The sequence below is a fragment of the Mya arenaria genome, chromosome 1, assembly GCF_026914265.1.
Source record: "Mya arenaria isolate MELC-2E11 chromosome 1, ASM2691426v1".
Lineage (NCBI taxonomy): Eukaryota > Metazoa > Mollusca > Bivalvia > Myida > Myidae > Mya > Mya arenaria.
Window position 1 is genome coordinate 20,125,758 of NC_069122.1, and position 15,730 is coordinate 20,141,487.

The 15,730-nt window shown below is 36.6% G+C and overlaps 1 protein-coding gene across 1 annotated transcript in view; it reads right to left on the bottom strand.

Annotated features, from left to right (window-relative positions):
- LOC128231890 (uncharacterized protein C10orf67, mitochondrial-like) overlaps nucleotides 1-15,730 on the bottom strand; it is an 88,697-nt gene that overhangs the window by 38,736 nt on the left and 34,231 nt on the right. The window contains exon 2 of the mRNA XM_052945146.1: nucleotides 928-1,068. Within this exon, the coding sequence (XP_052801106.1) occupies nucleotides 928-1,068 (141 nt within the window). The remainder of the gene's footprint in view (nucleotides 1-927; nucleotides 1,069-15,730) is intronic.

Consider the following 15,730-nt stretch of genomic DNA (forward strand, 5'->3'; position numbering starts at 1 on the left):
CTGATGTGTGTCAAGATACCCACAACCTTTATTTACTAATAATCACAGGAATATTTAAATTTTCAGAGATTTAAGACTTTTTCAAGAGTAATATTTAGGCCCTCAATCACTCACCTATAGATCTGCAAACCACTGTGAGTGCAAAATGGAATGGCAGATGCAGCAGTCTAGCGGTAAAACTATTGACTGTCAATCGAAGTGTCACAGATCCTTTCCCCCACCACATTAAATCGGGGTCCTGTGTGTTAGTGCTATACACTGCACTGACAGCGTTAAATAATCATAGTATCTCTAACAAGGGTAATATGTATCCTGTAACCTGTCTCAAGTCTGCCATATGTATATATTCGTCAAAAGACTTGTTGACGGCCTTTTAGGTGGACTAGGGTGACTTAGTAAAATAAACATATACCCCCCAGATGCAGAATATTACAACGTCTAATGTCAGTTATGATGTAAAGGCCATGTTTAAGGCACATTCAATGTGATGTCATTTCATTATTCCACTTTGTCGTCCATTCCAAAATGACATTATGAAAAGACATCAAAACATCAAATCAAATGTAATCTTTGGCTAGGTTACATTGGCTAGAAGATGTGCAAAACAATATTATATTTGAATAGAAACAGTCTACTGAAAACCTACCCACATGCCTTTGTATGATATCTCGTAACTTTTCCCAACAGGTCATAAAAGTTTGCCATTTTTTGGAAAAAAAATATGCCAAAAGCAGAGACTGACAATAAAACATCAGCATGCGCGTGCATTAATGACGTCAGCTCAGTATAATATAAGTGAAAGGCACGTTAAGTTTCGGAAACTTTTTCCTTTTAAATTTGTATAAATTGGATTTTAATTTGACAAATTTTGGCTCTCATAAATTAAACTGTTGGGGATTTATACTTGATATTTATGTGAATGGATACCTGAACAAATGGTCGTCATTTTCGTTACTGCCGTAAACGCTTAAAATCCTGTCTTGAAGCTCCTGTTCAGTATTTCCGTAGTTCGCTCCGCTGGGATCGCGGAGTAGCAGCGCCATATTTGTTGCTATCAACAAAGCTCTTCTAAGGGGAATAATTCTTTTATTAGTAGGACAAAACCGGTGCGGGGTATTACAGGAATCTAGAGGATATCACGTGAATCCACTCAGAACGTGAAATCCACTCAGAACTCGTTCATTTAAATTAATAATATTTTTTTGAATACATATTGGAAAGTGTCTCATGAAGGTTTTATATTTCAAATTTTATTGAAATTTGTCAAAAAATGAAGAAGTAAGATCAATTTTTAAGGAATTACGGACACTACGGACCATGGACATTACTGACCAGACATTACGGACCAGATTTAGGGACACTACGGACCAGATTTAGGGACATTACGGACCATAGGTATGTGAGTATATTGTTCACACGGAATCATTTTCTAGGATTAAATTAACTTATGCATGTATTTTAAAATACTATGTAATAAGCTGTTAATTTTTGTTATTATTGTTTCTATTATTATTATCATCATTATTATTATATATTATTATTATTATTATTATTATTATTATTATTATTATTATTATTATTATTATTTTTTTTGTAACCTGACATAAAATAATATATTAATTAATAAATAAAATATCTATGAAACATAGCAATGCGTATTTTAATTTGGTGCGGAAATTAGGTAAACTTCCGAACGATTTCCGTAACAGTTCGGAGATTTTAGTTGGTCCGGATTTGGGGTGCGTTTCAATAAAGATTTTTATCGTAAATTGAAATTATCTTAGTGTCATAGTTTCATTATTTTAAGATAATTGAAGTTACGACTAAAATCCTTTATTGAAACAGCCCCCAGGTCCGGTCCAGCCAGTCTTTTATACCCAACCGACAAAACGTAACAATGTATTTCATTTTCATAAAATCAAATAGTCCAAGGTTATTACAAAATTCTTTATAATGACAAAGTATATTGAGCGTGTTTTATTATCAATCAATCAATCAATCAATCAATCAATCAATCAATCAATCAATCAATCAATCAATCAATCAATCAATCAATCAATCAATCAATCAATCAATCAATCAACCAACCAACCAACCAACAAACAAACAAACAAACAAACAAACAAACAAACAAACAAACAAACAAACAAACAAACAAACAAACAAAATCAATCAATCAATCAATCAATCAATCAATCAATCAATCAATCAATCAATCAATCAATCAATCAATCAATCAATCAATCAATCAATCAATCAATCAATCAACTCTATTGCGTCTTTATAAAAAACAGTTTTATAGCGAGACCATGTAAGCTCCTCTATTTACATATTTAATATTCCCAATAACACTTTTCTCCTCTATATTGGATTGTTGTTGTCGAATCTTGGAGACATATGCCAATTTGTAATGACATTGTGGCTTTAACTAGCAACGTTGGTTATTTACGTTGGGCATCAAAGGTATCAGACTGCACAACTGCTTGAGCATTTTTGCTGGAAACTTTTGAATCAAGGCGTACTTCGGTCTGACTGACGTAATCACGTCATTGTTTTGATTATCAGTAGCCTTTTCATCCTTACTGTTGTGTTACTAATTAAACCTCAGACTTGCACTTTAGAAATAAAAACATCACTTAATGAAACACAGAAAAATGATCAACGAAATGTACTATATCGGTGTAAATATCCCGTAATAAACTATGGCTGTGAAGTTTGGGGTTTACACGATAGTATTATGATCGAAATGCTCATTTAAGTTTTGTAAAGAAAGTATTGGTAAATTGTTAATATTTTTTTTTGGCAACTTATTACCATTGATCACTTAAAGAGCTGTAAATGTGATACATTATTGGTTGAAACTTTTATAATGTGATGACATCAATTATGTTTTGAATGTGTGTTTTTTAATATAACTATATGTTTCTGATCAGTGTGACCAACGACTGATGTATATATATATATAACTTTATGCAAGTGTATTTCGTTTACGTTTGTGTGTTTTAATATTCAAATATTACGATTAGATAATACGTACTTCATTACGTATATACGTAAGTTCGAGAAAGAGATCAACTAACCAGTATATCCATATATTATACTCATAGCATTGGTTTAAAGTTAAGCTAAATATTACGGTGTGACGTATCCGACATGGTAAATTGCGACCGATTCAGTACAGCAGCACTCTTCACACTGTCCTAGGTTCGAACATCGTTCTTATGATTCTTATGACAATGACCCGGTTCGACTGACGTAAATGTTAACCATCAATGTGGCGGACTCAATTCCTTATTCGACATACGGGTACTTTCGAAAGGGAAAGTATGGCTTCCGGGCACTGTTTATCAGTGTGTTCCGCCTTTCATAAAATAAATAAAAATAATACCTTTTCATTTTCTCGGCCCCAAATAAAAAATGATAACGCACGCACGCACGCACGCACGCACGCACGCACGCACACACATATCCTTCAACCCCAAATTATATGCCATAGAAGAAACAAAGCCTTTTCGTTGTATAACTAATGACTTCATAGCAGATGCCACCAATGAAAATAGTAAAGAAATTTTCATACATGTATAAGCATTTACAGGTCCATTAATCAAGTAAAAATTAGCAGACGCGTAGCTAGAGCCAATTACGTGATTACGCAGATCGATAACGGACAACATATTAACCCCTTCACTCCCCCCCCCCCATTCGATTTTCATCTCAAATTCGGGGTTTTGGGTATGACAAAAACCTGTCAATATTTTATTACGTAACTGCGTATTTATGGACAGTCAGATACGCGCCTGGTTACGGCACCCACAATAACATGCGTCATTGCGATTATACACGAGCTTTTAGCGCGAGTGAATAACTTCAACAACGAGGCTTGCCGGATGTCACGTGCCTGTGTTGTTCCATTTTGTCAATGACACCGTGCGGTTTAAGTGTATACATTCGGAACACCACGGCCATTGTCCGCCCGGTTAGCTCAGTCGGTAGAGCGTTGGACTGTTAATCGGACAACCAGGGTTCGATTCCCGGGCGGACCAGGTCACTTCTGTTGTGATTGGTTATGAAATACTTTCTACGACCATTCGCACTGTACCACTGCCCCTGGCTAGGTGTGCGGTGGTTGAACTGTCACTCTAGGACCCTTCAATGTGCTCACGCCGGGACCCGGAGTATAAACTACTAACACCACCACCACGGCCATTTTCCCTCGTAAACAACCTCGGATGTATGCCAGTATATCAGGAGAACTTGTGTTTTGTATTACCAATTTAAAAAAAATTACCAGCGAAGTGTGATAGTGTATAAATAATTAATATACCAAAAAGTAAAGTCATTAAGTTGAACTGCTAAATGGAATCACTACGTGATCTACTTGCAGCGTAGTTAAATGAAGAAATTTCTGACATTGTAAACTGTCCATATACATCCGAGGCTGTTTTCAATAAAAACGGCCGAGGTGTTCCGAATGAAGTGAATAGCCTTATATCTAGGATTGTACTTGTTACCATCTCGATATGTTAGTTAATGTGTATTTGAAAACACTTATCACCCTGTAGTTGACGTATTTCTTGACTCAGAATATTGTAAGGTCAAAATACAAATGTATTAAGCTCTTAGAAGATCTTATTTTGGGCTCAATTTAGATTTTGATGAATGTGTTCTTATTTTCATTCAGGAGCGCCAGATGAAACATATAATGGCATAATGTTCGGAAACAGCGGTAGATGGCGCGCAATCAATTCAAAAGATTGAAATTAATCCATTATCTCACTGAATGAATTGGAACGTGAGTTGAATATAACTGTGTCTCCCTAGGGTTCTTAAGAACTTTAATGTAACAATTAATTTCCAGAAATAGGATAACATTTTAAATGAAATCGTATTTGCCTGCCGCCCACACGAAAAGCAAAATCATTAAAGAAAGCAAATACTCTGGAAATGTAATGAGTTTTATACCCTCTTTCATTTATTTGTGTCTTATTTTCCAGAAATGGAATTTTCACTTACACAATTTAAAGATGCACTCTTATTCCCAAATAAGATTTGCCGCAATTATTTTTTTAATTTACCAAAAAGGATAAATACATGTTAAAAACAATGGTTCTTATGAAGGATACCGATTTAAATTTGAAAGAAAGGTGCAGAAAACACGGTAATAAGTATCTTCCATGGCCGAGAGTGTAAGATAGGTTCATTCCGACCCGAGCGTAGGGTGTTTTGCGGAAACGAGGTTTACCGAGTTTCCGCAAAACACCCTACGCGAGGGTCGGGATGTACCTATCTTACACGAGCGGCCATGGTAGATGCTTCCCCCCCCCCACAGTTTATCAAAGTTAAGTAAAAATGTATGTTTTTGCCGGTGTAACGTTGTAAAGTGACCCCCATAGAATAATGACCCCCCGGTCATTATTTTATATAAAATAATGACCATTTTCTATAAAATACTGACTCCCCTTATAAAATAATGACCCCCCGATTTTATCTGTAAAATATTGACCCCCCCCCCCCCCCCACTTAGCCTGTTACTAACATATCTATATCAATTCAAGTCACTGTCGTGTTTCTATGGCTTTTATATTTGTTGTTGTTGTTTTTGCTTCTGGAGCCGCTGCATGTTACTGCTGCAGAAGCTGCTGTGTCTACATCTATTGAAATGAAATATAAAATTGCTTCCATTTGAATTTCATTTAAATTATCATCAATGTAATACAATATACATAAGTCGCTTTAACGTAGCTGTATATGATTCAACTTCAAAGACAACATTGTTCTACTTCATCTGACGTTAGATAGCCTTTGTTCATACCGTGGAGGCATTGCTTAAAACGAATGTGTTAAAAATGCAAGGCTTTGAGGAGCTATTTAAGCAGTCACTGTTCGTGCCATGACTTACATCAAAGTCCATGATGTCACTGAGCGGTGTTTTTTATGTTTTATGCAGACTGCATCATTTCTAAAAATAGTTCCTTTGATTTACCTCAGAAAAGCCGCTCGTTCAACATCAAAGAAAACGACAGCGACACCGAAAGCAGTTCTACGTAAACGCGTGTATATATAAAGGTCTGTGGTAAGCAGTCAGTCCAACCTTGCAGCATGGACGAGAAAGATTACACAGATGTTGTAGAGTTTGTAAAAAATGGGAAGTATCCCGTTTCTGTAAAAGACAAGAACAAAAAGAGGAATTTTCGTAGAAAGTGCAAACCTTTTATTTTTGATGACGGGTTGTATTATAAGAAAACCAGCTCATCAAAACGTTTGCAAGTTGTTAAGAAAGGGAAGACAGATGACATCATTCAGAGCATGCATGCATCAGATCACGGAGGACATTTGGGAGTTTCAAAAACGTAAGTTTGATATAATGATTTCATTATCATGACCAAAAAGGAACTTGTGATTCCTGTGAGCCTGTGTTAGATATGACATTTAAGATTATTTAAATTAGTACGAAAGCTGAATAACAAAAGCGTCAAAACGTGACTGAACTCGTAATAACGAGATAAATATCTCGTAAAAACGACTAAGTATCTCGTTATAACGAGACAACTATCTTGTTATTAGACTTGTACGGATTATGACGGACACGGACACTGAGAGCGAACAACCGACAGGCAGGGGATACTCTCAAAGTTATTTCATGCTTTAAAACAGTCATGTATGTATAAATAAGGCGTATCAGATGAGTCGTTTTACAAACTAACATTAAGCTCTAGATCTTTGTATCAGTTATGATTAATTTTCGATTATAATAACTGTAAATATATTGTGAGAACAGTCCGAACGCAATATTTTGGTTTTCGCTGACAAAACCATTATACTGAAAAAGGTAAAGAATATATAACGGTACTTGATTTTAAAGTTTATAATATAGGTGAACAGGTCTTTGGATCATTCCATTATTAGATAAAACTGAAATAAAGTGTTTTGTCTATATATTGTCCGCTTTTCATGCCAATAGTAAATGATACTGGTTTATTTTGATATGCAGTGTGCAATATTAAAGTATAGTCCGTTTAAAAAAGCTGATTATGAGATACGAGTTTATTGTCAATAAATAGGGGTGTAATGATCGGATGACTCCAGGTAAATGTTATTGTTTTGATAAGTATTTTATTTACTTGATGCATTAGCATATTCACTTTAATTTAATTGTCCTCTAAAATGCTCTGTACTTAATGAAATTACAGATATTAATTTCTCATATAGAGTCGCTGGCCCAGTGGTATCGTTCAGATCTATGACGATAGCGGTTGTGGGTTCGAACCTCAAGTGAGGAAGTTTTTTTTATGCCCCCCCCCCCCACAAAGTGGGAGGCATATAGTGATTGCACTGTCTGTCCGTTCGTCCGTTCGTTCGTTCGTCCGTCCGTCCGTCCCGTTTCGTGTCTTCGTCATAACTTCTTAACTGTTGAATGGATTCGAATCAAACTTCACAGAATTGTAAAGCACCATGAGAAGGTGTGTCGCGTCCAACTCTCAGTTCCCCAGGTCCAAGGTCAAGGTCACACTTAAAGGTCAAAGTTCAAATCTTTCGTGTCTTGGCCATAACTTCTTTACTATTGAATGGATTTGAATCAAACTTCACAGAATTGTAAAGCACCATGAGACGGTGTGTCGCATCCAACTCTCGGGTCCCCCAGGTCCAAGGTCAAGGTCACACTTAAAGGTCAAAGTTCAATTTTTTCGTGTCTCAGCCATAACTTCTTTACTATTGAATGGATTTGAATCAAACTTCACAGAATTGCAAATTTTGAGTTCAAACATTTCAAGGTCAAGGTCATCCTTCAAGGTCAAAGGTCAAATTAAGGTCAATGTGCTAGGGGGGCATTTGTCTCTTACAGTGACAGCTCTTGTTATTTCATTTTTGGAAAGAATTACATAGTTTGTATTTAGTAATGTTATGTAAAAATCTAAATCACGAGAACCTCACTTATCTCGATTTTGCATGTATAATTCAAATAAGGTCCGAGTACACATAATAAGTAGACAGTATCCTCCAAGTAAACTATAAGAATGCCAGGAAAGTATTTGAATTCCGCCGAAAAGGAAAAGGTTGTATCTGTGCACTTATGAGGATCGAACCCATGATCATAACATGTGTAGTGTTCCGCATTCTTCCATTATACCACTACGCCACAGTCATTGAAAGTTGCTTATGTAAACTCAAAACTAATTCTAATAATTCTATCGTCATTTAGAACATTTAGAACAACATGTATTGGATTTCAACTTGTCTCAGGTGCATCCATGGCTAGCTTTATTTTTAGTAATGATACTACAGTGAAACTTGTAATAGGTGACTTTCCGTGAGACCTTAACAAAAAGGTCACGTATGACTGGGAGTCTTTTAATTCAGGTCCACTAACGTCAAGTGTTTCAATTTATTATTTGTTCTTGTAAATCCTGATGCCTGTCTTTTTCTTGGATTATGGTATTTAAATTGATATAAGATATTCCCTATTTAGAATATGTATACGTATTTGCATTATTATTTGTCTAATTCCTTTTTACTTGTTTTGCAAGCCATTTTGTCTGCCGTGATATCATATTACTGCACATCGGTTGAGTTTTCAAATCCCGCGTTTATTCATCGGGTAATGGATAGGTTTATATGAGATTATATTTCCATCATATTTTATTATTGTTTGGTAATACTAAAAGGAGCAGGGATTTTGAAATTTCGAAATTTTAATTAGGTTGGTAGCTCCAATTCGATTTTCTCACAAGAAAAGTTGTTCGTACGGATTATATAAAATGAACTCGTGCATCCACAGATCGTCCAATTTTGGACATATTAGAAGTTATGGTTAAATTGACTTAACTCAGATAATAAAAGAGAAAAATAAACATTTTTGCCATAGCACACAGTAAAGTTAACACGCTGGTAAGAAATCCAAGATCCGAAGCGCTATATGTTAATGACTGAAAAATGCATGAAATTCGTTTAATTAAGCCATATTATCATCACGGGGTGCAAACATTACGGTCGTTTGTGGCGTCAGACAGGGAGTCTTTTAATTCAGTCAGTGACTTTATATAGATTTTTTTACGTCAGGCGGTCGTAAACAGGGTCGTATACGGCAGGAAGTTGTCTAAATCAGTGAGTCGCTAAGGCAAGGTTGACTGTATTTTGGTAACTTATCTGGACTAATAGTTATGTTTGCTTTGTTTCAGATGGGAAAAGATTTCGACTAGGTTTTACTGGAAAGGATGTTTCGAAGATGTACACACGTTTATACAGAACTGCGACAACTGTCAAAGAAAGGTGAACCTGAAGAAAGCAAAGAAGCCACTGCGACCTATCACAGTTCCCGCCGAGGCTTTCAAGCAAGTGGGCATGGACCTTATAGGTCCTCTAGAAACCTCTTATCAGGGTAAGTTTTGTCTGTCGGTTTGTTGGGCTGCTTTGGTAGACCCTGGTGACTTTGACTCGTAGACAATATATGTCGGGGCATTGTGGTGCCGCATAGCGGTGTTGCTGCATAAAGATGGTCAAACAAAATTATGCGGCGATTTTCAACGCATGCAGAGGGCATGTTTAGGCGGCAGAAAGGCCCCCTTTCGCCGCATAAAGAAACCCATTAAAACATAAACGATAATTACTAGTTACTTCTATGAAGTTTCAACCAGACCAGGATCTAGTTTTATGTACTCACTCTCTCTTCCTCTGAAAAAGTCTTAAGTTCCGAAGGTCATTCCATCTTAAGTGGGGGCATATTTTATTCACTATACATTATATAGGGAAAAAAATTGTGAACGCAACTTCTCCTACACCGCTTGGTGGATTTTGTTCAAACTTTCACAGATGATCAACCTTAATGTGTAGATGATCGTAAAGACAGGAATTTTGGCTGTGATTGGTTTTAGCAAAATTATGGCCTTTTGATGTTTTATTCACTATACATTATATATGGAAAAAAAATTGTGAACGCAACTCCTCCTACACCGCTTGGGGGATTTTGTTCAAACTTTCACAGATGATCAACCTTAATATGTTGATGATCGTACAGACAGGAATTTTTGCTGCGTTTAGTCTTAGCAGAATTATGGCCCTTTGTTGTTTTATTCACTATACATTATATAAGGAAATATTTGTGAAGTAATAATTTTGGTATTAATATACTTATTAATTTCATATTTGAACACAACAAAGCTTTGAACTGGACCTTCAAAAAATTAATATGAAGATAACCTTGGCCTCTGAATGACCTTGACCTTCAAATTTAAAGCCTCATAAGGCCTTTGTGTTTGGAGTGGCTGCCACTATTTTTGTGACTAAAGTATACTAAAGAAATTATATATTTTTCAAGTTAAATTATATAAGAAATAACTGTTTTCTTAAAGCTTTTTAACAGATTTGTATATCCAATAAGCATTATAAGGAAAACAAAATATTTTATTACCTCCCTTAATTCTTTTTACTATATGTTTACATGTAGGATAATTAAAAGTGAGTGTTTCTTTACGTTTTATTGTTGACATTCCCTATTTAGACAAATGTTAAACCCATTTTTAACATAAAAATAAAAGCCTTATGGGACTTTAAAGTTTGAAATTTCCCAAAAGTGACTAAAACTTTGCTATTTATTTATTAGTTTTCTTCATGCTTGAGCACAACAACCTTTTTAAGACAAACTTAATATGCGCTAAAGATCAAATGATATAACATGTTACTAAGCATCATGTAGGGGTGCACCAGTGTCCTATGGACACATATCTAGTTGTTTTATGCGTGGCATGTCGCCGCATAAAGGTGGTCACCCTCTATATGCGTTGAAAATCACCGCATAAACGAGTCCGACCACCTTTATGCGGCAACACCGCTATGCGGCACCACAGGGCATAATAATGTTATGACCCCCGTAATAATACTATGACTGGGGGTCATAATACTATGACCGGGGGTCATAATACTATGACCGGGGGTCATAATACTGTGACCGGGGGTCATAATACTATGACCGGGGGGTCATAATACTGTGACCGGGGGTCATAATATTACGACTCCTCCACACATAGGAAAATGAGTCTCACACAAACCACTATATGAGGGTTATTTTCTGTGTGAGGCAGAGTCATAATATTGTGCCCCCGGTCATAAACTGTGACTGGGGGTCATAATTTTACATCTCCCCTACACATAGAAAACGCCCTTCACATAGTACCAACGGTTGCACTGCTCATTTTTAGTCACTATTATGCATAAAAGTAATGATGCGACTCATATTTCTATAAGGATCAGTTTGCTAAGTTACAATATACTTATATTGATAAAATCACCATGTCCAGTCTTCACGTGGTTTGACGGTGAAGTTAATGCTAAATGATGGTGGAAAACAACCTACTGGGTATTTCACCTCTGTACCACCGTACTCATTTGAAACGTTGTAATACATTGTAGTCAGTTTAACTTGAGATTTTTAGTTACTGGAGCGGTAGAGACGTATCGGTAATGCACCTGTTGAGTGGTGGTAAACTGAAATAGATTTTACGCAGTTTACGATTAGTTACAAGCAAAGCGACCGCCCATGTGAAACAGGGCCATGTGCGAAAGCAACTGCATTTCTTTTTAAGCACTGTAAATATATGTCGTATTTTTACGGGAAAACCATAGTTTATTAAATTAAATTTTGATAGTTCTGTATTTTTACGGGAAAACCATAGTTTATTAAATTAAATTTTGATAGTTCTGTAACTTAAACGCCGTCGACGGTTGCCAGCTGATATGTCAATGTACCAGCTGTTTATGACCTGTCAGTCAAATATGATCAGGCTTATTAGTCCCCTACGAGGACTATAGGAATGCCCTCCGTCAGTCTGTCCGTCCGTCCGTCTGTCCGTCCGTCCGTCCGAAAATCTGGATCCCGCGATATCTTCAAAATACTTAAAAAAAATTCATGAAACTTGGAATAGTGATAAAGGGCAATATGGAGATTATGCACGTCTTTTTATTTATTTATTTTTTTCGTTTTTGCGTCCGTCTGTCTGTCTGCTTTAAAAAACATTCAACACATCTTTAACCTAACTGGATTCCACTATATCTCCAAAAGTACATTGAATTTTTTTATGGAACTCCCCTACCGGTGTAACCGAGATAGGATTGCCCTCCGTCCGTCTGTCCCGTCTGTCCGTCCGTCCAAATTTTGTTTCCGGGCTATTTCTTGAAGACTATTGGCCAGATTTCAATTATTTTTTTTAAGAGTTATAGCATTTGACTAGCAATTTGCAATTTTCAAGCGAAATGAATGGGGGATTTTTTTCTTAAAGTAGTTTGTATAGAACATATCAACTGTAAACTTGAGAAAGATATTATTAAGAAACAGAGTAGTGCTTTTTTATTTTCCTTCCATTTTTGTCGAGCCCACCTTCGGTGAACTCGACCCTTAGTCGCCAGGTTTTGATGTTCGCTATATGTGCGTGCATGTGTCCGTCCTGATTTTTACGGACCATAACTCCAATTTGAATGAAAATGGAGGAATTTCTGTAAAAACTTCACACAAGTGATCACCTCCATGAGTTCTAGTTCTGCGCGCATGAACTGGGTTTATGGGTCAAAGGTAAAGGTCTTCTTAGAGATCACTGATAAATGCTTGTGCAGGGCATATCTGGTAACTGCATGAAGAGATTTTTTTTACTATAACTTCACACAAATGTTAACTACCATGAGATCTAGTGTCGCACGCATCAACCAGGTCTCCAGTTAAAGGTAAAGATAACAGAGGTCATTAGAAGTGCTTTTCTAGAGGATATCCTATATGCATGAGGGAATTTTTATGCAACATCTTAAAACTGCGATGCTGGCCCGTAGACATGCAGAATGAAATTCTAGTTTCTATGCAAACTCAAACTTGAAAAGAAACATCTATCGGCTGGGGATATACTAGTATTGTCTTTGACAATGCATCGTTGATTAAAATAAGTATTGTAAAATGCTTACATTTATACATTTCAGGAAACAAGTACATTGTCGTTATAACAGAATATTTGACAAAATGGGTAGAGGCAGAAGGGATTCCAGACAAGTCATCTGAAACTGTACTATCAGTATTCACAAAGTTTGTCACGACACATGGTTGCCCCAGCGTATTAATAACGGATCAGGGGAGAGAATTCTGCAACGACTTGAATGAAAAGTTTTGCAAGCAGTTTGGGATAGAACATAGAATTGCATCAGCATATCACCCACAAACAGGAGGACATACTGAAAGATTTAACAGGACTTTGTGCGATATGCTTGTGCACAGTGTAGATTTGTCGCAGAAAAATTGGGACATTAAGTTACCATACGTACTGTTTGCCTATAGAACGTCTAAACATGAGTCGACGAAACAAACACCATTCTATCTTGTGTTTGGAAGGCACGCACGCTTACCAATAGAACTAGACTTAGCAATGCAATCGGATGATAACCAAGACTCTGAATTGTCACTAAAGGAAAGAATAGACTCGTTCATTAAACTGTCGTGCAACAGAAAAGAAGCATCGTCCAATATTAAAACGGCACAATCGAAGCAGAAGAAATATTACGATTCTTCACTACCTAAAGACGATACAGCAGGTTTTGAAGTCGGCGACCAAGTCCTTCTTCATAACACCAGAAAATTGACGAGAAAAGGAGGGAAATTGGGTCTAAAATGGAAAGGACCATTCAAAATAACAAAAGTAACTGGAAAAGGCACTTATTTCCTAGAAGGAATGAAAACAAGTGTAAGTGGGAACAGACTGAATCGCTATAGGCAGAGTAATGACGATGCTGCTACAGATAACACAGAAAAGCGACCAACTGAAGGTCCAAAAGATGACCACAGTCTAATAAACAAAGAAACAGGAACCCAAGCAAACGAGAAAGCGTTTGAAAGACCTGCAAAAAGAAACGATAAATCTGACGACTGCAATCTCCCTCCAAAAAAGAGAAGAGTATCGCGAGAAGATGTTGCAACACAACCTACCAATTCTACAGAATCTACTAATCAAGAACCCCAACCATTTCAATTCAGACCATCTAATCAAGAATGGCAGGAACAAATCTCGAGTGTATTTAAGTCGGCAGTCAAAAACACGTATGCATCCGGTCCAGACAAATATATACGACGAGACGCCAAACCTACTAAAACTGTAAACATGCGTGGGGATGGCAATTGTTTGTTTAGAACATTCAGTTATTTAGTTTTTGGCGTACAAACACACCATAGCTTGATAAGGCAAGCGATTGTTGACTTCATGAAAGAAAACGAAACTCTAATGAAAGGCATTACACGTGATTCGGTTTCCAGATATCTAGACACGTCAATGATGGCCTCCGAAAACACTTGGGGAACAGAAGTGGAGATATTTGCTTTTGCAACTCTCACCAGAAGCGTTGTGTATGTTTATTCACAGTATGGCAGTAAGGAACAGTGGCGTTGGTTAGAATACAAACCGTTAGGCCTCATTGGTGGTAATTTAAGGGGTCGAGCAGTGTACATTCAGAATTCCAGCGACCATTTTGTCCCGGTGCTAGAGGTAGATGGCGAAGAGTTCTCAAGAAAGCCATACAAACGAATTCGGAACCACATTCCAGAAAGATACCACGCCCTTATAAGTGATGACATATTAGATGCTGCTTTAGTGAATTGTTACGCAGACGAAGCCTTGCTATTAAAACTTGACAAAAGTGTAAAGACTGTATATGTGAAGGCTTTTACTAACACGCCTTACAATGTAGAAGGGCTGCGTGGGTTATCTGACGAGGTGGATGCAAATATTTTCAATATAGTATGTGACTGGAGCGATGTCGAAAACATACTTAATTGATAAGTGACACGTGCAAGAATAAATCAACAACTCAGTGGAGAACGATACAATTTATGCTAAATTTGGTTTAACATATTGCATCTGATGAGCATAACAATGCGTGCTAAATATACCTTGTGTGATTTACTAACTAAAATAATAGCTTAAGATATAAACATATGTGACATGTAGTTTTACCAAAGCACAGGTCAACACCCTGGGACGTTTTGTTGGATTCGCCTCTATATTCCATACAGTTTTAAATAAAAAGTCCTTTCGTTTATGAAATTGTCCTTATTATATACCGAACAACACTCCCGAACCACGGATATATAGGATCTCACATGAGTTGTCATATGATATAAGATTTTATTAAACGAGCTCAAGAAAATGTTACATAGCGAGCCTCGGGCGAGCTTTATAACATTTTCTTGAACGAGTTTAATAAAATATTATATTTTTTGACAACGAATGTGAGATTCGTTTTATCACATGACTTAAAACATAAAAATAAAACATATAAAATAAACCCTTTTTAACGCTATGAGTACGCACGCTTTTCACGCCTTTTTTCTATATGGAATGTATTGGCGGAAATGAGTCACGTCAAAGTTATATTACACGTGTTAAATATAAAGAAATTCGTAATGATTATATTACATGAAAAACAAGCGATGTCATGTGATAAAATCAGATCTAGCAAATTCAACGATAATGCTACCAAGACCCGTATCTATATTCACACAAAAGTAAAAACACTCTAGAGGCCACATTTTTATATGAATCTTTATAAAATTTGGTCAGAATGCTAGTTAATTCGAGTGAGTTTAAAACTGAGTCATATTAGGTCAAAATTAGAAGTATGTCCGTCCGTCTGTCCGTTTGTCCGTCCGTCCGTCTGTCTGTCTGTCTTCCGGTAATGTCAAACACCCCCGGGGACGTAGACATGGTTGCGC